The sequence below is a fragment of the Elaeis guineensis genome, chromosome 1 (assembly GCF_000442705.2).
Source record: "Elaeis guineensis isolate ETL-2024a chromosome 1, EG11, whole genome shotgun sequence".
Lineage (NCBI taxonomy): Eukaryota > Viridiplantae > Streptophyta > Magnoliopsida > Arecales > Arecaceae > Elaeis > Elaeis guineensis.
In genome coordinates, this window is record NC_025993.2 from 17,954,189 (window position 1) to 17,977,634 (window position 23,446).

General features: G+C 37.1%; 1 protein-coding gene across 2 annotated transcripts; it reads right to left on the reverse strand.

The window, feature by feature from the left end:
• Positions 1 to 748: 748 nt before the first annotated feature.
• Positions 749 to 12,057, reverse strand: LOC105033573 (uncharacterized). Of its 2 annotated transcripts, XR_002163493.3 has the most exons (11): positions 11,827 to 12,057; positions 11,632 to 11,699; positions 11,485 to 11,546; positions 11,240 to 11,389; positions 8,664 to 8,840; positions 7,290 to 7,505; positions 5,409 to 7,192; positions 5,208 to 5,273; positions 5,021 to 5,090; positions 3,843 to 4,843; positions 749 to 1,746 (listed from the first exon to the last, which is right to left on the reverse strand). XR_002163493.3 is itself a non-coding variant. In XM_010908432.4 (10 exons), exons 1-10 carry the CDS (start codon positions 12,018 to 12,020, stop codon positions 4,151 to 4,153), a joined length of 3,480 nt encoding a protein of 1,159 aa, XP_010906734.1. In that variant the 5' UTR covers positions 12,021 to 12,057; the 3' UTR covers positions 1,793 to 4,150. The 2 variants fall into 2 exon arrangements, 1 of the variants encoding a protein (XP_010906734.1); XM_010908432.4 differs by lacking the exon at positions 749 to 1,746 and having other exon boundaries at positions 1,793 to 4,843.
• Positions 12,058 to 23,446: the final 11,389 nt, after the last annotated feature.

Sequence of the window (23,446 nt, forward strand, 5' to 3'; positions counted from 1 at the left end):
TGTTGAAATCCATTTTCGTATCCTATCATTTTAAATATAAATAAAAATATTAAAATTTAATTAATATTTATATTTCTATTTATTTAAAAATTAAATATAAATATAGATAAATAATTATTTGATCCGTTTCGAATATCTGAATCTACGTAGAATCTTATATAATTTTATATATTATTTATTAATTTTTTTAAAAAATATACAACATATAAATATATTATTAATTTGATTTATCATATATTTAATAATATATTTGATTCTATAATCATAAAATTTAATTATCTAAATTATATCTGTAATTATATCCATACTTTCAGTATCTAAATTGTATCCATATCCATTTAAAATAAATATTGATATAAATTTTTCATTCCAATAATATCCGTATTCATATTTATATTCATCAAATAAAATAAATATGTATACAAATATGTTAGTATTCGATCCGTATTCCATCCAATTTCAGCCCTACTCCAGAACCAATCGATGATGGGACATGAAGTGTTCGTTGGATAAAAATTTTATTTAAAAATTTATTTTTTTAAAAAAAATATTTTTCAGACTATATTTAGATAAAAAATAATTTATCTATATTTTTTTATACATCCAAAAATAACTTCAAAATTTATTATTCATATTCTTTTGTATTACTACTTTCTTAAATAAGCCGTTAAAATTTTTCAAATTTTCTATAATATCTTTTATACTTTTTAGATTTGAAAAAAATAGACAACTAAATATCTACTTTAGTGGTTGATGAAAAAATGATTTCATTTGTAAATATTTTTTTTTATTTTATATATAAATACTATCTATGAAAAAATAACCTATCTATTCTCATATGGATAGGTTACTTTTTCATAAAATTTATCCACTAAAGAATGGGTCTGAAATGAGATTGAACTAGCTTTAGACCACAGTGAATTAACTTAGTGTTCGAGTCCCATGTTGGCACCTATCTCCATGGTATTTGTGTAATCCATACAACTTAACATAGTATCATGCTTGTGCAGTGCAAAATACGGTATCATGTATAGAAAGTACATCGACAAAACGAGTACTAGAATGTAAGTTATTCGGTAGGAAAGATGCATCACACTTCAACTGGAACTCATCGAAGCATAATGCAATAACTTGACATGCAAAAATGTCGTGCTTGGCATGTGCCTTAAGGCCAGGCAATGGACCACGTTCCTCTCTTCCCTTAGAATGTGCCACTTCCATTCACCTTTTTAATTTTGGACCTTGGTCTGAATACTTCACGTCTGTAGGAAGTCTGAGCTGTATTTGATACAATGCTTTCTCAAATCATATAGAAAAAAAATTCCTGTATCATGCCAGGAAAAATGAAGTTTGAGCAGTTTTAGAGATCATTACTGTTTCCAACGGTAAAAATATAGATGCTGGATGAAGGACTTTACATCTTGATTAGATTTTCACATGGAAAACAGCTTTCTCTAGCGTCATAAAATGATTTCAAATGGAGACTTTGAGATAATCTTTCACCTTCAGCTTCCTGTATAAATTTCAGCCAAATCTCATCTACCGGTTGTTCTGCTGGATGCAACTTCTGAGTTCTAGTGCATAGAACATAATGAAAGAAATTCTTTCCTTCTCTGACTTGGTCACCACCCTATAGAAAGGCTATCCATTTTCGAATTCCCCATTGATCAGTGCATATAAAATGGGGGGAAGAATGAGCATATAATCAAGTACTTCCAAATTCAAGATTACTTGCTTCATGTTTTGCTGCAGAGGGAGTCACTAACTCTTTTAACAGTGCAGTATATTTTGAAATAGAAGCTTAAAAACTTTAAAGATATACAAAATACAATTCATTTATCTATCATGTAAGTATTATGATATATTCACTAAATCATCATTACACTAGGGTAATATTATCAATGGTTAACTATATGACCAAAAGTATCACCATGTGCAAGTTATTCTCATCTCACAATAAGTATTCTTTTAAAACTTTGGAATTTTTTTAATTATTAAAAAAACACTACTCCGGGCAGTAGATCAACATAAATTTAACTATACTACAGAAATAATACAATCACTACCAATTTGTATAATTCAGACTTCAGACTAATATTCTTTTATGCAACAAGAGTTATAGATATTGCTGCAAAATATTCTGCAAGAATGCTGCTCAATAAGTTCCTCACTTAATCTTTCCTAGAAAAACATGGAGAATAAACATTCCTTGCAATCACCTGCATCCTGTCTTCAGGTTGAAAGAAAAGCATCAAACAACACACTGTTTTGGAAGCCTGCAGGCAATATGGGGTGTTTTTTGAAAGCTGAGGAATGTGAACCACTGAATTTGATCTGAGCACAACAGAATGCCCTTTCTCAATTTTCAAGCTTCCAGACTTTCAATTGGCAAGCATAGGAGCTGATCATGAAGTCAGAGTTGCTTTATTTGCATGCCAACATGAAGCTGGCTGACAGAATCTTCTTCGAGGCACCAATCACTTCCATTTCTTTATCAACTGAGGGAAGTATGGTTTGCTGAGCCCAAGTTGAAGGGTTTTTTACATTTTTGGTGGAACACGGCGGAGAAATCAAACCAAAGGTCCAAGCTTCATGAGATCTCCACTCTTTAAAGCCAACAAATGCCATTAATACTGCACTCTGTAGTCATATCCATGATTTTACGTCCCGACAGGATGGGGGGCGTCCTATCATCCCATCCCGTTTCTGTGAAAAAATGGGACTAGGATGGGCTTGAGATACCAAAACCAATCCATGCAGCGAGGGAAGAAAGAAAGGGAAGGAAGGAAAGATGAAGAAGAAGAAGAAAAAAATGAAAGGGAAGAAGAAGAAAATTAAAAAAAAAAAAAAAAAAGATAGGAAGGGAGGAGAAAAAGAAAGAAAAAGAAAGGAAAAAAGACAGAGGAGAAGAAAGAAAAGAAGAAAGAAGAGAAAGAAATAAAAGAAAATAAGAGAAAGATAGAGGATATCCACCAAGATGCATGACCGAGATTGCCGTCTGGATGGGATGAGACAACAGGACATCCCGTTCTATGGAGAAATCGGGACATCTTTGTTCCACAAGATTTATAACCTTGATCATATGCTTGCTTCCATCAACTGTAGCAGATAGGAGTTAGTTGCAGTCTAATGTCAGCTGCACTAATTGCAGCAGTGGGAGGGTGATGGTATCAATAGCACCTACAATGGAGGTAGAGGTGGTGGCAAAAGGGTGGCCCGTGGCTGTGATCTGATGAAACCATGTTCTTTTGTTTGGTATTATATTCTTTTAAAAATTCTTAAAAATAGAAGATTTGGCTCCAAGAATTTCGTAGTTTTATTAAAGAAACCTATCTAGTGTCGCTTCTCACTAAAATTGCATTTTTCTACAATTTGCAACAAGAAACAACCCTAGAGTTCATTGTTGGCAAAATTTAATATTAACCTGATACCCATTAACACGAGTCTTAGTTTACAGCTCAACAAATGAACTAGTCAAGACTTGGAATTGGCACATGGGTCAATGACTGTAAGTGGAAATGCAAATGTATTGGCTATTTGATGTACGCACGCTAGGAAATGAAAAGGAAAAGGAAAACAAAGCAACCTTTAACCTCCACATCTACAATTAATGTATATAGACTACTTCCAATCATGATAGTTAATCTAGTAAAATTATAAGTTGCATGAAGAAAAATTTATGGTTGGCATGATTCAAGCAGGTAGAATTATTGATGGCATGATTCCAAATAAAAGCTCATTGAATAATTAGATACTCCATCATTGGTTTTAATTGAAAATTTGAATCATGCATCCATGTAAAATGATAGAAAATAACCACATAAAATCAAAACAAGCCATACCAGAAGTCTGGTGCCACTATTCTTGATGAGGATTCCAGTTTTGAAAGCTCCTTTATATTTTACATTTGAACCTGAACAGTCGAGATCTTTAGCTTCTTTTTATAAGCAACCAGCCTTTGAGTTCTTTGGCAAGATTCTTTTTGTGATAAACCAGCCTTAGGGTTCTTTAGCTTGCCAATTATGATAGCCCATTTAGCTTCCAGGCCAAATAACCTCTCTTTTTGTGCATGTGTGTGTGTCTCGGGGGGAGGGGGAAGGATGGGGATCATGGAACAAGGACATCATATGCTTGAATTAACAACATACAGTTAGCTTGCCCTTTTAAGCATTTCTAAGATGTGCTCTGGCTTTCTAAGCTCTTTTTTGCCCAGTGGATGCTTAGACTTCTGACCAAAACCCACATCCATCCCAGGGCCAGGACCATGAATACCCTGAACTCTTCCTTGATGTCCTGCTAGCTTCTTTTGGTGCTCAGACATTTTCAGCCTTTTTCTTCTTAAACCCATATTTACAATGTCAACATGTCCATTATCATTCTCTGGATCCTCTGCGTTATCTAGTTCAGAGTTCCTCTTCTGCAGCATGGGCTCTCCATATTTGTGTGATGCATCTCTAGGTTCTTTAAGCAAACAGCCATTTTTAGCAAGAATAACTCGGCTGTTCTTTGGAAGATTTATTCTTCCACTTCTTGACAATTTGTTTAACACTGGGAGCAAACAATGATGGTATTGCATGTATCCTTTCTGACCATATATGGCATTCCAAAATGCAATGCTAGAGTTTGAAATAGGAGGGTGTGGGTGATCAAGAGCTGTCTGGAGGAGAGATGGTTGGTCTTTAAGAAAGAATGAATCAAAAACAATTGATGGTTGGCTTCTCTGCAAGCAATCTAGAGTCTGAGCCCAGAAGCGATGAAGTTGACAAATGGTGTTTCCTTGTTTCATCTTGCCATACATGAGAGCACAAAAAGACAGCCATTGAGCCAATGCTTCAGAGATTATCTGCAAGCAACATGAACAATGTGATATCAATTTCAAACATGTGCTTTTATGTGATTACGGAGTTTGAGCATATGCATAATTATTACAGCAAAAACATGCGAGTACTACTTCACATGTTGTCGTTTATTATTGATATATATTTTGCAAAAGAATTCTGGAGAAATTTATGCCGCAAACCTCCAAGAATGAAAGAATATCTTGCTTCAAGACAAGATGGCCTACAAAACTAGCCAAGGTTGTGAAAACCCTGCATATCATCCACATTAAGAGAAACAGGTAACCAACTAAAAGATAACACAGAAATCACATGCACATTAACAAATAGAGAAATCCATGTTGAGAAATAATTCACATGAAGAATTACCTACTCATAACTTCGTGTTCCACCAGTGGATTTGCATTCATAAATGTAAGTGATAAACCCAAAAATCTGCATGTGAAAAAAAGATGCATTAGCTGAGCTCCTCAAGAGAGCAGGGTGCACTGTAATTGGTGAAGTTTAAAAAAAATATATCTAAAAAAGCTGTTTGCAGTCACATCCAACCAAAACTGCCTAAATGACCACCTGCCAACAAGCCCCAAGCTATTCTTGATCGAGCTGCATTGCCTACGATGATCAGAACCTTTGGTTTTTAGCAAAATATTATCAGAGCCTTTGTTCGATACTTTTGACTCTGAAGTTGCAACATTCAAAAGCTGGATATGATTCAACATATGTATGACTACTTCACCATATACAGAAACAGTAACAAGATTCTGAGCCTTCGCATTCAAGGACTCAATACTGTCCTGCAATATCCTGATGTTCTCATTAAGCACTCTTGCCAAAAGTTCACATAGACCTTCTGTAAAATTGTGCATGGAAGAAGTCAACATCTGATAGGCAAGACTATAAGAACCGAAAAGTGTCTTCCATGCTTCAATCACAGGTTCCAACTCAAGTTCATTGTGTGAAGAAATCAGCTGTTTCTCTGATGGTTTACCAATACTTCTAGAGGTGAAAACCAACTCAGGAAAGAGAAGAATGAGAAAGGGGTAAGATAAGAACCAATAAACTGCATCATAAGTAGCAGTAGCACCATCAGTTGTCAATTGAGAAAGATCATTAACACCATCAACATGCTTCTTCAGGCCCTCTGCAATGAATTTCCATACTGGCAACCAGGATAACCTACCATGCACAGGCTTTCCTAAGTGCATGTTCAGAAAGCAGACTATGGCATGCAAATTGATTAGGGGATTTACTGTACCGAATAAAATATTGGAGTGTTGCATTGCAAGTATAATACCATCAGTGTCTGACTTTTCTTGGACTGACTGAGCAATCACAGAGAGATACAATATGGTTGTGTAATCAATTGGAGAAATCATATCCATGTAAGCAAGAGATCCCACTCCAAGATCTGATACATTTGGATAATCAATAGTTTCCGAGCATTGCAAATCGTGGATGTACTTGAGATCTAAGCTGACCCAGTAAAGCGGGGATGCCAGGATATTAGTTGCTAGCTCCTCCCTGATAACCTTTACAAACTCCAGAGCTATCCATAACAATTGGTTAGAATTTTGTTCCAAATTTATAGTTTCACACACCTCCTTTGTGAACTTAAAAATAGTTTTAATGCAGATTTGGACCCGATCATACTGAGTGGACAGCCTCTTAAGTTCAACTTTAACACCCTGCAATACTGATCTGAAGATCTTTAAGGCAGCATTGAAAGCCTGAGTTCTATTTTCAGATGTCAGAGTCGCCATTAGTTCTGGACTGACAATTGTGCCAATCATCTCTAGGTGGAGGTCTAAGTTACTAATATCCCAAGGTGACCATTTGACTGGAAAATCCTTCCATGAGGCTTTACAATTTATGGCTGGTCCAGCTAGAGCACCATTATTTACTAGATTATCTGAATGCTGCTCCGCTGTCGTGGCCATTTCTCCAACCTTTATTTTTGACAAGACCAACTCATCAAGCAGATCAACACATGAGGTCCATAAACCAATGCTTTGGTGATCAGGTCCCCTGGAAAATACTGATTTAAGAATCGGCCAAAGGGTGGTTTCTAAAATTGAAGGATGGTTAACAACGAGATCGAGTTTATGTAGAAGATAGCGCCATGTCTTCAGGCAGCATGAACGAACAGATATGTCACATTTACTTGCTATGATTCCTTGTAAGGGCATCATCATGACTTTAATTCTTTTTAATAGGCAGTTGATCTTATCGTTACAATGTCTCCATGAAGCAGATGGTGTAGGTCCAATTTGTTGAATCACATCTTGAGGTGTCTTCATCAAAAGATCAATTATTTGAGGTGGGAGGAGTGCATCAACCAAACATTCCCAGGCAACCTGTCACCCAAGATTTTACCATTAAGAAAAGCTATTCATTTGGCAGGCAAAAGCCAATTGTTCCATGAGACATGAGGTGCAAGTTTCACTGGCTTACCAATGATGCAATCTGGATTTGTGGATCGGGATCACTAAATGTCTGCTCAGGGATTTTGAGCATTTTATTGACCATATGTCTATCACTCAATGCATCAGAACCAAGCAAGCAGATATACCATCCCCATGCTTGGATCATGTGAACCTTCTGCCGATGATCATGAACAGCATCCATCATACTTGGAAGCAGTTTTTGCTTAAGTTCTAACATAACTGCCTGATCAATCAAAGTGAATATAAACTGACAATATTCAATTTAAAATTATGTACGCTCTGAGGAGAAAAGCAGTAATAGATGTTGGTAATGCTGCAGTGTCAAGAAAGTTGAAATAAATTAGGAATTAGGAACTAGGAACATTGCAGATGCAAGAGAATGAGGACAAATGATATTTTCTTGTTGGATGTAGAACAAGAAATTTTGCCACCACAATGATGCATGCTTTTACTTTTTTCCTTCTTCTAATACCACATTTGAGTATGTAGTGAACAGTTTCTGAAGAGGAAAATTTTGACCAGAAAGCCCACCAAGTCTGATGCTTTAAAAGATGGTTCAAGTTGGTCAGCACAGACATACTTGAGCTCAATATTATATTGCTCTGTTATTTATTTCAACTGAAAAATCATTATCCTTCTTTTGTTAACCCAGGCTGAAACACAAATCAAAAAATTATCCTCTGAACTAAAACAATCTCTTATGTCAAATTTTATCACTAAAAACCAAAATAAGATAAAGATACAAAAAGATTATATCAGATACATTCAAGCAGCAGATAGTAACATAGTACTCTAAGATTTCTAAGATTCAAGATCAGGGACATACATCATTGGTGTATGACATCTGATGTCTTGGGCTTAAAATATAATTCGTATGCAATACAACCAAGCTTGATATCAAATAACAGCAATTTTCCACTGAATATTAAGCACACATAAAAATCTTGACTTACATATTAAAAAGAGAACATTTGGATATCAATTAAACACTGGTAAAAATGAAACTTAAAGAACTACCATAATCAAATTTAAAATTTAAAAAAAAAAACAGATTTTCAAATTAAATGCACAATATTTTAACACTGAAATAAGATGTTGTGCTATGAAACTTAAAGAACTATGACAATCAATTTTTTTAAAAAAAAAAAACAGCTTTTCAAATTAAATGCACAATATCATAACATCGAAATAAGATGCTGTGTTCCAGCATATATATGTCAAAATTTATGTTGAGAGTTTATATTTTCTAGGATGCATGCAGATCAATTAATCTAGCCCATAACTTGATATGGATTGAAGATATCATATATACCAGATGAGAAAAACACATTCCATATTTTTCCAGAAATGCCACAAAATAGTAGCAGATCATCAAGCATACCTTAGAAAGAAGCAGTGGAGGGGGACATATGATAGATTTAGTCTTCAAGAGGCATCTCTCTGCCATATTCCTCTCCCTCTTATCAGTGCTAAGAAGCCTTCTGTATACCGGTGGAACCCAAATGTTGCTCATGTCTCTCATATGTCCACCAAGCTGAGCAGCCAATTTCATCACAGCCTTCAATGATATTTACAAAAACAATAAGAAGGATATAGATTTTTCTACTTGTATTGAGTACTCATTAAGAATCTTTACTTTTGCTGAGTACCTATCTAGAATTCTTAACTTGTGGTGAGTACTTCTAAGTGTAGAACATGTAGTGAAACTTTTTGCAAATAATAAAAAAAGTTCCAAGCAAGGTTCACTATGCCAATCCCAAGAGCCAGACCGGTCGACCAGTAGTACGGTTCGGTATGCCTCCATGTCATTCCGTGTCACTCTCGTACTAACACAAGAGCAAGAGCAGTGAAGAGGAAGAATAGGAGAGAAGAAAAGTGAGAGAGAGAGAGAGAGAGAGAGAGAGGAGAGGAAGAGAAAGAGGGACAGCCGCCAGAGGGCTGCCAAAGGACTGCTGGAGAGCCATGAAGGCTACCGAAGGATATACTAGCCCGAAGGAGGGAATCCACCCTCCAATCGATCGAATTGCCGACTTCACTTAAAAATCCTATTTTTTAGTTTACGAATTTTAGTTCACTTAAAAACACACGAAGGCTACCGGGTTTCGATCAGTTGGAGGGTGAAGCCCCTCCTCCAGCCCTCTTCACCCTCCAGCGACCCTCCCTCCCTCTTCCTCTCCCTCTCTTTTTTCTCTCTTTCCTTCTCCCTATCCCCCTCCCATTGGTTTTTTGTTTCGAACACCGGAACCATCCTAGTCTGCTGCTAGCATGGCTTAGAATGCCCCGAACTAGGCGGTTTGGGACGGTTCCGTATTCCTTGGTGCCAAGACTTCCAACAATATGAAATTCTAGCCAAGTATCACCTGTCATTTTGAGAAACCAAACTGTACGAGTTGAGCTCTAAAGACTGTATGTGGTAGAATCAAATTTGTGATATCCTATATCATAGACTTGATTACACAATAAAAGCCTAAGAGACAATTATAACATCACATATCACTTAAGAAATCAGAGTTAAAAGTCAAGGAAAGATGAAATGTAGTGGAGTCATATATGTTTGCTATTTTACGAACTCTGTTTTCAATTTGATGCCACGATTAGATACAAATATGTGATGATGCACAAATAGGTATGAAAGTGTCCTAATAAGCATAAACATAATGACAGGCCTTATGAAACTTCCAAGTATTCTACATAATCATTTCCATCCAATGTCAACCTCATCAAAATGAAGTGGAATAAAATTATAAAAACATATCTAATTCCTGCATCTAGGACTTCTTTGGTCTCTTACCTACCTTTGTGGATCCCTTCAACCAGAAATCCCTCCTTGCAATGGTAATGTCCATACCATCTCATATTATAATTTATAACAAATGGAGTCCAACACTCAGAATCTTGTTAATAAGAACAAAGAATATTATATCAGAAAATTATACTGCAAGAGAAAGAGGACATAAATGCAATGCAGTTGCAAGGTCTTAAAAAAGTAGTTGGATCTTATGAATTAAAAAGCATAATGCTTATAAGTTTTCTGTTTCTAGAAATAGATCATGGGTTATAGAATTTTAATATGTTGGCTTTCAACTCGTCCTTGTGGAAGTGGTTGACTCACAAAGTAGTCATGCAAGGTGAATATAAATGATTCATCCTATTCTACAATGCTGCTTTCCTCGTTCATAAGTTCTTTTATTCATTTTAGTTGACCAAGTATTAAAGGTTGATATTATTGGTGATTTTACATAGTAATGTGAAAAGATACATCCCTCTATGTAAATGGCTGAGCTTCACATGACACTAGAGGCAAGCTAACCAAAAATTTTCTTGCAAAAACCAAGTAGCATTAATAAGGCTTCCATTTGACAACATAAATATCTCAATGTACAACTAAAAAGCAGCCCAATATGTTTAAAGTTGCAGTTCATGCTTATGTGACGAGATTTGCTTGGATCTTGTAAATTTCATTGCCTCAACCATTTTATCATCATATTCAACAAGCAAAATAGATGCCATCCAAATGTTTGACGATCATGAACTCACGATAATAATTATAGGACCAAGTTTGATCCACATGTTGTAACAACAGTTGATTATAGGTAGATCCCACAATTTAGAAGTACTACTGAGTCAATAAACTTTGATATACATTCAAAATCACATGGCTACTTTATGTTTTTCTTCATGCTTCAGGTCAAACTATGTACATGAATTTTGCATGTCATGTAATACATTTTCGCACTCAATAATATTATGTATTTATACATGTTACGTGTAATTTTTTTCTCCTTCTCTCTGTATACAGAAGTTCGATGCCCATATTACCAACAAAGGCATATATATTTCATGATTTGCTTTATGCACGCAAGAAGAGTAAACCAACTACTATTCAAACTAAAGGTTCAAACTTAAAACAATAATTAAATAAAAAAAATTAAAGAAAGGGAGAAAGGACTTAAGAACCTGCATTGCCTCAAACGTGGTGGACAAAGAACCAAATGGATTGTCGAGGGCATGGACAACAGCCTTCAGTAATAAGTCCATGCTGAATTCCACAAAGGCAGCACCTAATTGCTGAATGGAGATGCACCAGATCCCCAAGTTGCAAACAGCCTGCACACCAAAGAAGTCCAAAAGAATTCCATATTCAAGAGTTTCCATACAATGTATGGAAGACCTATGATGGCAGATAAACCGAATCCACCAACCTTCATCCGAGTCGTCATTATTAGCTTTACCAGCGACTCCAGAACCGACTGAGCAACTCCCTCTATAATTCCCAATATTAAAAGCACAAATTTAAATCTCTCGAGAAATTTATATACCATTAATCAGAATAAGACGGAAGTTCAAACCTGAAACAGTAGGAACCAATGACGGATGATACAGCATGAATCCGAGGCACTTCAAAGCCTGGGAGGATCTGATTCATTACATCCAAAAAAACAAAAAAAAAAAAATGATAGTGAGATAGAAGGATTTGGTCAAAATAGTTCCTGAAAAAATGGAACTTTGTCGCTGTTGCCGTGAGATTGGGAGGGACTTATTACATCTCTTCGTCTTGGCGATGAATGTCGGAGAGGACGAGAGGGATGAGGGAAGGGGAGTGGAGGGAAAGGGCTTCCATGGAGGAGGGATCGTCGGCGGAGAGGCGCTGGAGGTGGAGGAGGGCGGCGTAAGCCGTGGATCGATCGGCTAGGGTTTTGATCTCTTCGATCTCGCGCCTGAGGAGGGCTTCCGCCATTACCGGGAGGGGAAGGAGAGGGGCGAGGGAATTTGGGAACGCGGGAAGGGTTTTAATGCGTCGCTGACCCAAAAAATAAGTTTTTGTTAAAGAAGGGAGCTAGAATTAATTTTATTTCCTTTTCATATATTCACCTCGAAATTCGAAAACCATTTCGCGGAAATGATCGATTACTATTAGGTCCATCTATCATGAATTATTTGTTTCTAGTCCATCTTCCTTTGCCAGGCATATTAAGTGCAGTTTTCACATGACATTACCATTGTTCAATGTTTGATGCAGTCTGTGTGACTGTGTTAGATGGTTTATGTTTATGAGATTCTGAACTTAATAAATCAATTGGGAAGAACAAAATAATTCTTTCAATCCATTCAATTCAAATTTTTTAAAAAATTTTAAAAAAATATAAAAATTGATGAAAGTAAGATTTAGATTTTTTTATAAATAAAAAATTAAATTAAATTATAAAATTACTATTTATACTAGTAAGGTTTGTTTTTATACAAGCAGAGTCCGATTCCTCTTTCAGCTGAAAGAGGGTATAATTTTTTTAAAATAGATATGACTCATTAAAATAATTATAAAAAAATTCTACAAGAAGTAAATCTTGATTTCTTTTATATTGACTGCATCCTCAACCACTTCATCTAATTCTTTCTGAACTAGGAGATGTATTCTATCAAAATTTTTTCTGAAAATAAAATTTTTGCATTGATTGACTCAATTCATAGCCTAAATGATAGAATTTGGTCATGATCCCTTAGTGCATTGATAGCACCATATAGTAGGGCTCAAAAAGTTACTAATTTTAAAGAAAATAACACCTTAATTCTATATTTTATGGTCAAATTATGGCTTTCAGAAGATTGTTGTACAATTCGGTTTTCTAATGTGGCACATCTCACTTTGAAATTTTATCTAATCACCTGTAGTAGCTAGAGTGGTCCATATTAAGTTTATGATCATCCTGGATCAACTTCATCTTTATACTTTTTCTTTTGAATAAATAAAAGACTTTGTTTACATTTCTCAAAAAATATATCTATTTTAGTCTTTACTTATTTTTAGCTCTATACTTCTTATCTCTTTGTAGAGATTACAAATAGCTCTATAATCTTTGAAAGTTCTTTATTTACATTTAGAGCTTTCTTTCCTTCAAATCAATATCTGATTATATGTATAAATATATTTGGATAAATTATATGAAAATTCTTTATCATGCTATTTCCATCTTAGAGCATTGTTGGTAGTGGCATTTTCAATCACATCCACCATATATATTTTGAAAACTACTTTATACCTCTATCCATTCAGATAGAGTGGCATTACTTGTGCCTTGGTGGGAGTTTGGAGAAGAAAAGAAAAGAAAAGAAAATATAAGTAAGGAAAAAAAAAGAAAAGGAAAGAAAAGAAAGGAAATATATTTCTTTCCTCTTAATTGGGAGTTTAAAGAAAGAAAAAAAAATTATTTCTTTTTTTTTTGATTGAAAGCAAAGAAGAAAGAAAAAGAAAAAAAATGTTACAACTTTCTTTTACTATTATACTCTTGAAAAGAACCCAATAAACTCATAAAGGAATCAAGCAAAGATTTTGTCTTTTAATTTTTTTCTATCTTTCCTTTTGTTTTTGTTGATTTGTTAATTTCCATCCACGGAAGTTCAATCGAATAGGAGACTTAGGTGGGAGGCTTGAAAAAAATCTTAGGATTAAAATATAATATTAATTTTGATTTTTATTATTAAAAAGGTAAGATAAAAATTATAAAAGATTCACTAACTCTTAATTCCTTTCTCTCTGATTTCGTTCGATTTGGAGGAGAAAAAAATACTGATTTAAGAAGATTTGTATTCCCTCTGTTTCTCTTCTTTTCTTTTCTTTTTTTTTTATAAAAATGCTCCCAACCAAGAGAAAGTTAATACTTTCTCTCTCATTATTTTCTTTTCTCTACTATTCTTCTCTCCCAACCAAGGCGTTAGATAGCATAGAGTGAGTTCTTATCTAACAAAAGGTTATCGATCTCTATCATCGAGATTCATGAGATATTACTCATTCACATGTCTTAATAATTTAAAAAAAAAAAAAATCTCATGGCTCTCCTCTTAAGCATGGCCTTTGCCAACATCGTCATCTTCACTACCACCTACAACTTCCCCTTGTTATCTTTATCCTCATAGCCAATAATGTTATCCTCATTGCCATCAATGATGATGTTCTCCTTTCATCACCATCTGTTAGAAATTGTTCAAATATAAAATATGTGAAGTTTGGATCTTTTGAATTTGTGTTTAACTGCATGAAAGTTTTAGTCTATTATGTAGGCTTGTTTTATGGATAGTGTCTTTTTCAAGTTTGAAAAAGTTTCAATTGTGTCAATATCAGTTGTGTCTTTTCATGATTTATAACTATTAAGAACTATAGATATATTTCAAAATCTGAAAACTATAGATCAGAACTTTCACTTTTGATTTTTCTTACAACTCTTGTCCAAACTTCATCCTTAAAAGATCAAGTGTTTTCTTGCTTTCCTAATAGAATTTCTTCACTATCTACTTAGTGCAGAAATTCTTAAGGCTTGTCATATCTACTAAAGCTATTTGCATTAATCCCATAGCAATCTTAAGAGGACAGAGAGCAAATATCGCTTTTAAGAAAGCATTCTTTGACGTATTTCAAGCTTGCATTGTTGTGTTCTTCTATACATCTTTAACAATCTAAAAGCGATATTTGCATCATGGAGGCTGCAACAATTAAGATGATGAATCAAGACTTCATCCGTCTTGATCATTTTGATGGCACAAACTTCACTAGATGGAAGAATAAATTGATATGTATGCTTTCTGCTTTGAAGATTTTTTATGTACTCGATCAAAATCTTTCTCTGATTCTTGCACCAAAAGATGATGATTCGGATGATCTCAAGGCATAAAGAAATAAAAGAGAGGAAGATGAAATCATATGTAGAGGCCACATTCTCAATGCTCTTTTAGATCGTCTCTACAATCTCTATATCAGTGAATCCTCTGCAATTAGAATTTGGAAAGCTTTAGAATTCAAATACAAAGCCGAGAAGGAAAGTACTAAAAAGTTTCTGATCTGTAAATATTTTGACTATAAGTTTAATGATGACATGCCTATCTTGGCACAAGTACATAAATTACAGGTTATAGTAAACCAATTAAGGATTGCAGAGATTGAACTTCCTGAATCTTTTCAAGTTGGTGCAATTATAGCAAAATTGACATCATCTTGGAAAGGGTACAGGAAGAAAATTCTTCATGATTCCAAAAAATTTTCTTTGGAACAAATTCAGAAATACCTTCGCATTGAAGAGAAATCGAGGGTGAGAGAAAAGAATGGAAGTTCTTATGATGCCAATAATAAGGCCAACACCGTGAGCAAGCCCTCAAACAAATCTAACAAAGAAAAACAAAGCAAAAAAATTTTACTTGGTCCCAAAAAGAGTCAAGAGAAATTCAAGAAGCCTAAGAAAGGAGGCTGCTTTGTGTATGAAAAACTTGGCCATTATGCGAGGGACTGTAGGTTTAAGAAAACCTAAAAACCAGAGGTTAATTTCTTAGAGAGAAATGATGAGATCATCACTACTGTGAATGAGATCAATATCATTCAAGGCAAAGTTTTTGGTTGGTGGTATGACACATGTGTCACTGTTCATGTTTGCTATGATAAGTCCCTCTTCAAGACTTACAAAGAAGTCAATAATGGGCAAGAGATTCAAATGAAAAATGAAGGAAGATCCAAGGTACTTGGCAAGGGCAATGTTGAACTCGTTTTTACTTCGGGCAAGAAGATGACTCTCACCAATGTACTTCATATTCCTGACATGAATCGAAATCTTGTTAGTGGGGATCTTTTGGGCAAATCGGGTATTAAATCTATATTTAAATCGAAAAAATTAATCTTGTCCCAAAATGATGTATTTGTTGAAAAAGGCTATTCTAGTGATGGGATGGTCAAGTTATCTATTGTAACTAACAATTCTATTAATAATAAGAGTAATACTTCTGTTTATATGCTTGATTCTATTTCTTTATGGCATTGTAGATTAGCACATGTTGGTCTAAGTACTATGAAAAGAATGGTAAAAGGTTGTTTGATTTCTTATGATATAAATGAGTTTAAAAAATATGAATTGTGTGTTAAATCCAAGATGACTAAGAAACCATTTAAGGGTGTTGAAAGAAATACTAATTTGTTAGATTTAATTCATTCGGATATATGTGAATTCAATGGCATGTTAACTAGAGGGGGTAATAGATATTTCATAACATTTATTGACGATAGTTCAAAACACACTTATGTGTATTTGTTAAAATACAAAAATGAGATTTTTAATGTGTTTAAGAATTATAAGGCTGAAGTTGAGAATCAATTAGGAAAGAAGATTTAAATTTTGAGAAGTGACAGAGGAGGAGAATACTTTTTTGAAGAATTTAATATTTTTTATGAAGAAAATGATATTATTTATGAATGTTCAGGCCCTCATACACTTGAACAAAATGGCTTAGCTGAAAGAAGAAATAGAACTTATTTAGAAATGATTAATGCTTTATTGTTGCATGCTGAATTATCATTTAATTTGTGGGGTGAAGCACTTCTTGCTACTTATCACATACTAAATAGTATACCAATGAAGAAAAATAAAATCTCTCCATATGAATTATGAAAAGGAAGGAAGCCCAACATAGGGTATTTTAAAGTGTAGGGGTGTCTTGCATATTGCAAGAATAATAATCTAAAAAGGACCAAGTTGGGTCCTAAAGGGATCAAGTGTGCATTTGTAGGTTATGCCTCAAAAAGCAAAGATTATAGACTTCTAAATTTAGAGTCAAATATCATTATGAAATCCAGAGATGTGGAGTTCTTTGAACATCCTTGAACCTCAAGAAAAAGAGTTCAATCCTCATCTAGTGAATTAACACCAAAAAAGACATCTCAAAAAGTTGAGGAGCAACGTAGTTCACAAGAGGTTTATGAGCAACCCAGTGAACAAAGAAGAAGTACTAGAGTTCGAAGAGCTAAAACTCTTGGATCGGATGAGATTGACTCTCAATGTATTTTCTTTTACGTTGTTGAAGGTAATAGAGATAAATTTGTAAGGACAATCCTAATTATTCTTCAAGTGGAAGATGATCTTAAAACTTATAAAGAAGCGATGGCTTCTAGAGATGTGGCTTTTTGGAAAGATGTTGTTAGAGATGAAATGGATTCAATCATATCAAACCACACTTGGGAGCTTGTTGATTTGAAATGGGGATACTAAGTTGAAATGATGATTTTTATTTGAATCAAAATTATAATTTTTATTTTTTAAAAAATTTAAAATTATAATTTCTATTTTTTTCTATTTTTTTCTTTTTTTAGAGAATTAATAATTAAACTCGCCACTTGAAATGGTGTTTTTGAAAACACCATTTCAAATGGCATTTTCAAAAATACCATTTCAAAAACACCATTTGAAATGATGATTTTTTTTTTTTTCGTCGTCCATGTGAAAAATGGATGGAAAAGGGGTGGTGACGTGGATATCATAAAACGTCATTTTGAATGGCATTTTATAAGATTTATATCACTTTGATAAATAAGTTAAAAATTAGATTATTTTTATAAATATTTTTTTTTTAATTATTTAGATAAAGCACTCTCTCGGCCTTCATCCTACATCATTATCTTTGAACATCATCCTTGACCAGCACCTGACAATGTTATCGGATTAATACCAACCTCATTATTGGATCTCGGTCGCCAACTCTTAAGATCCTAAAAATGCTAAAATTGTTACAGCATGGGCCAGCGCCACCTTCCATAAATTCTGGATGATTATAACAAAACTCCTGATGGGGTAATGATGAAATATGGCGTATGGATTAATGCTACTAAACACCCACTACCCACGATAACATTATGGACCATGATTCTCCATAACAATTATCAGTAAACAAGATAATGTATTCTTCTCTCTCTATAAAATGAAAACATAGAGGATCCTTTGGTAAATTTTTTTTGAAACTAGAAAAGTACTCTCCTACTAATTCTTCCTCAATATTTTCAAAGCTCTGACTAACTTAAGTATTGAAGGGTCCTTTATCACAAAATCTCTAATGATTGAACTTTTCTCGCCAGACCTAAGAGCATCCTAACGTCCTCGGATCTCCACCGACCATCGAGCTACACCTCGGACATGCGTCGATGCTAGCTACTCCTCTTTGGATCGAAGTCCTGCAGTAATAATAACCTAATCCATAAATACAAGACATGTAAACTAAATCATTGGTAAAATCCTAACATCCTAAATAAGACCATTGCAAAGTGACTCCAAATATATAGGACTGGAAACAGGCTGGGCTGGAAACAAGCCGGGCCACACCCCTACCAGGACTCAGCCCAAAATATTTTTTTCAGGCTTCGGGCTTAGGCTCGAAAATATTTTAAAATTTAAGGCCTGAGCCTGGTTCGAACCTAGTCTGAACCCAATCAGACCGGTCCAAATCATTTGCAATTGGCCAGACCCAAGCTCGAGCCTAGCCCGAATGGATTCGGACTGGCCCAGATCATTTGTAATTGGTCGGGCCCAAGCCCGAGTCCGGCCCAAATCCACCTCTACGTCTTGTTATTTATGCATCCACTGTGCCTGCTATTGTTACAGTCTTATTTGAACATTTTTGCATGGAAAAACACAGTGAACAATTTTTTTTGGTAAAGAAGGATATTACCATATTATTAAGAAATAGTAAAGCTGTACATGATATAGAGACTGAAAAAAAGGCCTAGAGATCGAGGTGATTGCTTCAGTCATGGAAGATCAGTCAGAGGTCTAGCCGGTGCAGATTGGATAGTTGATGGTTTACTTATTGGATCTGCCAGTTGTGGGATCGTCATATCATAAGGAGGTGGAGCACGGAGGATTTGTGTGCCCACACATAGAGAAGGAGGAGCACTGAAGAGAGGTTCTTTCACAGGTGATAAGGAAGGCCATGACCATGGCACGAGCTCTAAGTGGAGAGGTGCAGAGGGAGGTAGAGTTTCTCAGACATTCGGACAGTAGTGAGCGGGCACCAGGAGATGGCCTAGAAATATATGCATCAAAGTTTGATGCTACAACAACGATGGAGGACCCGAAGACCTATGAGGAGGCTTCCACCAGTCTGGGCCATAGGACGGTCGAAGGCAGGAGAGTGGAGCTGCAGTCACTCCAGGAGTTTTCGATGCTGCGGTGGAGCATGTCGCAGGAGCAACGATGATCACAACCACTGGGGCAATGGTGATCGGAGCCACTGGGGCAACGACGGGCAACCACAGACTGCATCGCTGGAACTGTGGTTGTTGGAGTCACAGGTGGAGTAGCGGTGGTTAGATCCACTACAGCAGCAATAGGTGGAGTCGCTAGGTGTCGTGATAGGTGGAGTCACAGTGGCAGCAGTGGATGTAGCTGCTGGATCAGTGGTGAGTATAGCCATTGATGAAAGGACCAACAGAGAGGTGCCTAGATGTAGGACATGGTTTTCAACCATAAGGAAGGCAGTAGTGGTCTCCTGGATAGCTTCAGAGCTAAGATATACTGCAGTAGTGAGGAGGTCTGCACAGTTGGTTTCACTCCTCATTGGTCAGGTCGTGCAAAGGATTGGACTCGGTGAAGAGTCATAATCGTCAAGGCTTTGAGCACACCAAGGTGGAGATTGTTGGGATTCTATGGTGTCTTTATAGCCTTAGAGGTGACCACAAGTGGAGTCAGGGTGATAGACTCTAGGTTCACTGGGACAAAAGTAGTCCTATGGTGAAGGCGGAACATAGCTTCCATGGGCTCGAGGTTCGTGCTGGTGAGAACTTCGAAGAGCTAGGTTGGAGCTTCGGATACTTGGGATGCAAAGTGAAGCAAGGAATCAAGCAAAGGGATTTTGCCATCAGTGGAGTTGCTCTGATCCTGAAGGAATCGACTCGGATCAACTCGAGCCGGCTCGAACCCCTGAGAGAGCCGGCTCGAAGGCCAAATAGAGAGCAGTATTTTATGGCACACTGCTGGCACGATAATCGAGTCGACTCAGGGTCTGATCGAGCTGGCTCGAGTCATGGAACAGAATAATGCAGGATTTCTATTTGGGCTTGGGATTAGTTTTGATCCTAGGATCTTAAGTTCTGGTTTGATGGGTCTTAAGGGAGCTAACTCAAGGGGTGAGTACATGATCAGACCATGGGTGCTCATAAGTTTGGATGAGTATATTTGGGTTAGTCTGGAGAGTTTTTCAGCTGGGATTTATTAGGATTTGTATGGAAATCCTAGAGTATATAAACCATATATGATAACATATTGTGAGGAACTAATACAATAGCTTTTCTTCCTCAATCTCTTTCTCCTTCTATCAGTTTGCATGCCAAAACCCTAGTTGCCATCTACAAGGAGGGATCCTTGCAGCCATCCCTCTTTGGTGCATTGCTAGTGCATTTCTTGTCCCACGTCCTGTGGTCGTCTGCACAACAATTAGTATCTAGGCTAGAAGGTAGCGTGGAGAATGAAGAAGATGCCAGGAGTTGTTGAAGAGATTAGTGAGGTTCTTCATCAGATTTTCTGTCGAAGTATTTTTTCTTCAATCAGATCTACGATGATTGTGATTGTGGTTTGAGACATCATGAGCAGTGAAATGAAGATCGATTTTGAAAAGTTTGATGGAAAGAAAAACTTCTCGATGTAGAGAACTAGAGTGGAAGATCTATTGGTTCAGCAGGAGCTGGATCTGACTTTGGAGGAAAAGCTAGAGGGGATGACAGATCGAGCTTGGAGTTCTCTAGAGAAGAGGGCTTGTTCGTTGATTTGATGGTGCTTGGCTGATTTGGTATTGTATAATATACTGGAAGAGAAGGCGTCCAAGGGATTATGGTCAAGATTGCACACCCTGTTTATGAGGAGGAATATGTACAACAAACTCATGCTGATGAAACAGCTCTATAGCCTTCGGATGGAAGAAGGTAGAGATATACTATGGAATGCTCAGCGGTTTGACCAGTTGAGGCTTGATTTACTCAATTTGGGTGTGGCTCTAAAGGAGGAGGATATATTCCTGTTGTTGCTGTGCTCGCTACCCAGGAGCTTTGATCTATTGGTGATGACTCTGTTATACAGGAAGGAGACACTGGTCTATAAGGAGATAGTGTCCGTCTTTCGGACAAATGAGCAGAGGGAGCGGATGGTGAGAAGTAGTATGGGGATTTTTCTAGATGCCATGGTGGCCGGTGAGAGGCCTATGAGGGGAAAGGATAGATGCCAGACAGTGGAGAGGCAGAAATCTCCAAAGGATAATAGGGAGGTACGATGCTACAGGTGCAGAAAGTTAGGGCACCTGAGGAGAGATTACCACAGAGGAAGGAAAAAGGAGAAAGTTTCAAGTTGGAGTCATCCAGTGCAATGGCTGAAAGTGATGTATCAGATAATTTACTAATATTATCGACGAGACACAGAGGGGAGGCAGATCATTGGGTACTGGATTCAGCTAGCTCCTATCACTGTACATCTCACCAAGCATGGTTTACTTCTTACGCATAGGTGGGTGAGGGGCAGTGAGTGATACTTGGAGATGGGAGCTCTTATGGTGTTGCAGGAGTAGGTTCCATCAGGCTGAGGATGTTTGACAGGAGGGTGCAGATATTGACAGATATGCATCATGTCTCAGATCTCAAGAGGAGCATAGTATCACTTGGACACTTGCAGAAAAAAGGTTGCACTTTCAAAAGTAATTCGGGGGTTCTGAATGTCTCCAAGGGTGATAGGATTGTGATAAGAGGGAGGAGGCTGAGGAGTTGTTTGTACTAGTTGGAGGGATCTGTTGTATCCAAAGAGGTCACGGTGATTGCTTCAATCATGGAGGATCAGTCGGAGATCCAGTCAGTGCAAATTGGACTATTGATGGTTTGCTTATTGGATCTGCCAATTGTGAGGTCGTCGGATCACAAGGAGGTGGAGCACAGAGGATTTGTGTGTCCCCACATGGAGAAGGATGAGCATCGGAGAGAGGTTCCTTCATAGATGATGAGGAAGATCATAATCATGGCATAGGCTCTAGGCGAAGAGGTAAAGAGGAAGGTGGAGTTTTCCAGACGCTCGGACAACAATGAGTGGGCACCAGGAGATAGACTAGAGGTGTATGCATCGGAGTTTGATGCTACAGCAATGATGGAGAACTTGGGGACCTATGAGGAGGCTTCCACCAGCTTGGGCCATAGGAGAGTCAGAGGCATGGGAGTGGAGCTGCAGTCACTCCAAGAGTTTTCGATGCTGCGGTGGAGTATGTCGTAGGAGCAATAGTGGTCACAGCCACAGGAACAGTGGTGATCTAAGCTACTAGAGCAGCGACAGGCAGCCATAGGCTGCATCAGTGGAGCTGCAACTGTTGGAGTCGCAGGTGGAGCAGCGGTGGTTAGATTTGCTGGAGCAGTGATAGGTGGAGTCGCTGGGTGTCGTGACAGGTGGAGTCATGATGGCAGCAGTGGATGTAGCTGTTGGATCAGTGGTGGGTATAGCCATTGATGAAAGGACCAATAGAGGAGTGCTCGGACATAGGATGAGGTTTTCAGTCATAAGGAAGGTGGTGGCGGTCTCTCGAATAGCTTTAGGACTGAGATATACTGCGGTGGTGAGAAGTTCTGCACAGTTGGTTTCACTCCTCATTGGTCAGGTTGTGTAGAGAATCAAATTTGGTGAAGAGCGATGATCGCCAAGGCTTTGAGGGCACCAAGATGGAGTTTGTTGGGATTCTGTGGTGCCCTTATAGCCTTGGAGGTCACCACAAGTGGAGTCAGAGTGATAGACTCCAAATTCGCTAAGACGGGAGTGGTCCTAGAGTGGAGATGGAGAACAGCTTCTACGGGCTCGAGGTTCGTACTGGTGAGAACTTCGAGAAGCTTGGTTGGAGCTTCGGATACTTGGGATGCAAGGTGGAGCGAGAAATCAAGCAAAAGGATTTTGCCATCAGTGGAGTTGGCTTGGATCTTGAAGGACTCGACTCAGATCAGCTCGAGCTGGCTCGGATTCCTGAGAGAGCTGGCTCAAAGGCCAAACAGAGAGCAGTATTTCATGGCATGCTACTGGCACGACAGTCAAGCCGACTCAGGGTCTGACTGAGCCAGCTCGAGTCGTGGAACAGAACAGTGTGGGATTTCTGTTTGAGCCTAGGATTGGTTTTGATCCTAGAGTCTTAAGGTCTGATTTGATGGGTCTTAAGAGGCCTAACTCAAAGGGTGAGTACATGATCAGACCATGGATATTCATGAATTTGGGTGAGTGCATTTGGATTAGTCTGGAGAGTTTTTCAGCAGGGGTTTATTAGGGTTTGTGTGGAAACCCTAGGATATATAAATCATGTATGATAACATATTATGAGGAACTAATACAATAGCCTTTCTCCCTCAATCTCTCTCTC

Excerpts from the sequence above, each read along its gene's own strand:
- LOC105033573 (XM_010908432.4), bottom strand. The coding sequence starts at position 12,020 with ATGGCGGAAGCCCTCCTCAGGCGCGAGATCGAAGAGATCAAAACCCTA. Across the intron at positions 5,274-5,408 it reads AGCTTGGGGCTTGTTGGCAG|ATTTTTGGGTTTATCACTTA; the intron begins GTGGTCATTTAG and ends TTTCACATGCAG. Across the intron at positions 5,091-5,207 it reads GAACACGAAGTTATGAGTAG|GGTTTTCACAACCTTGGCTA; the intron begins GTAATTCTTCAT and ends GATGATATGCAG.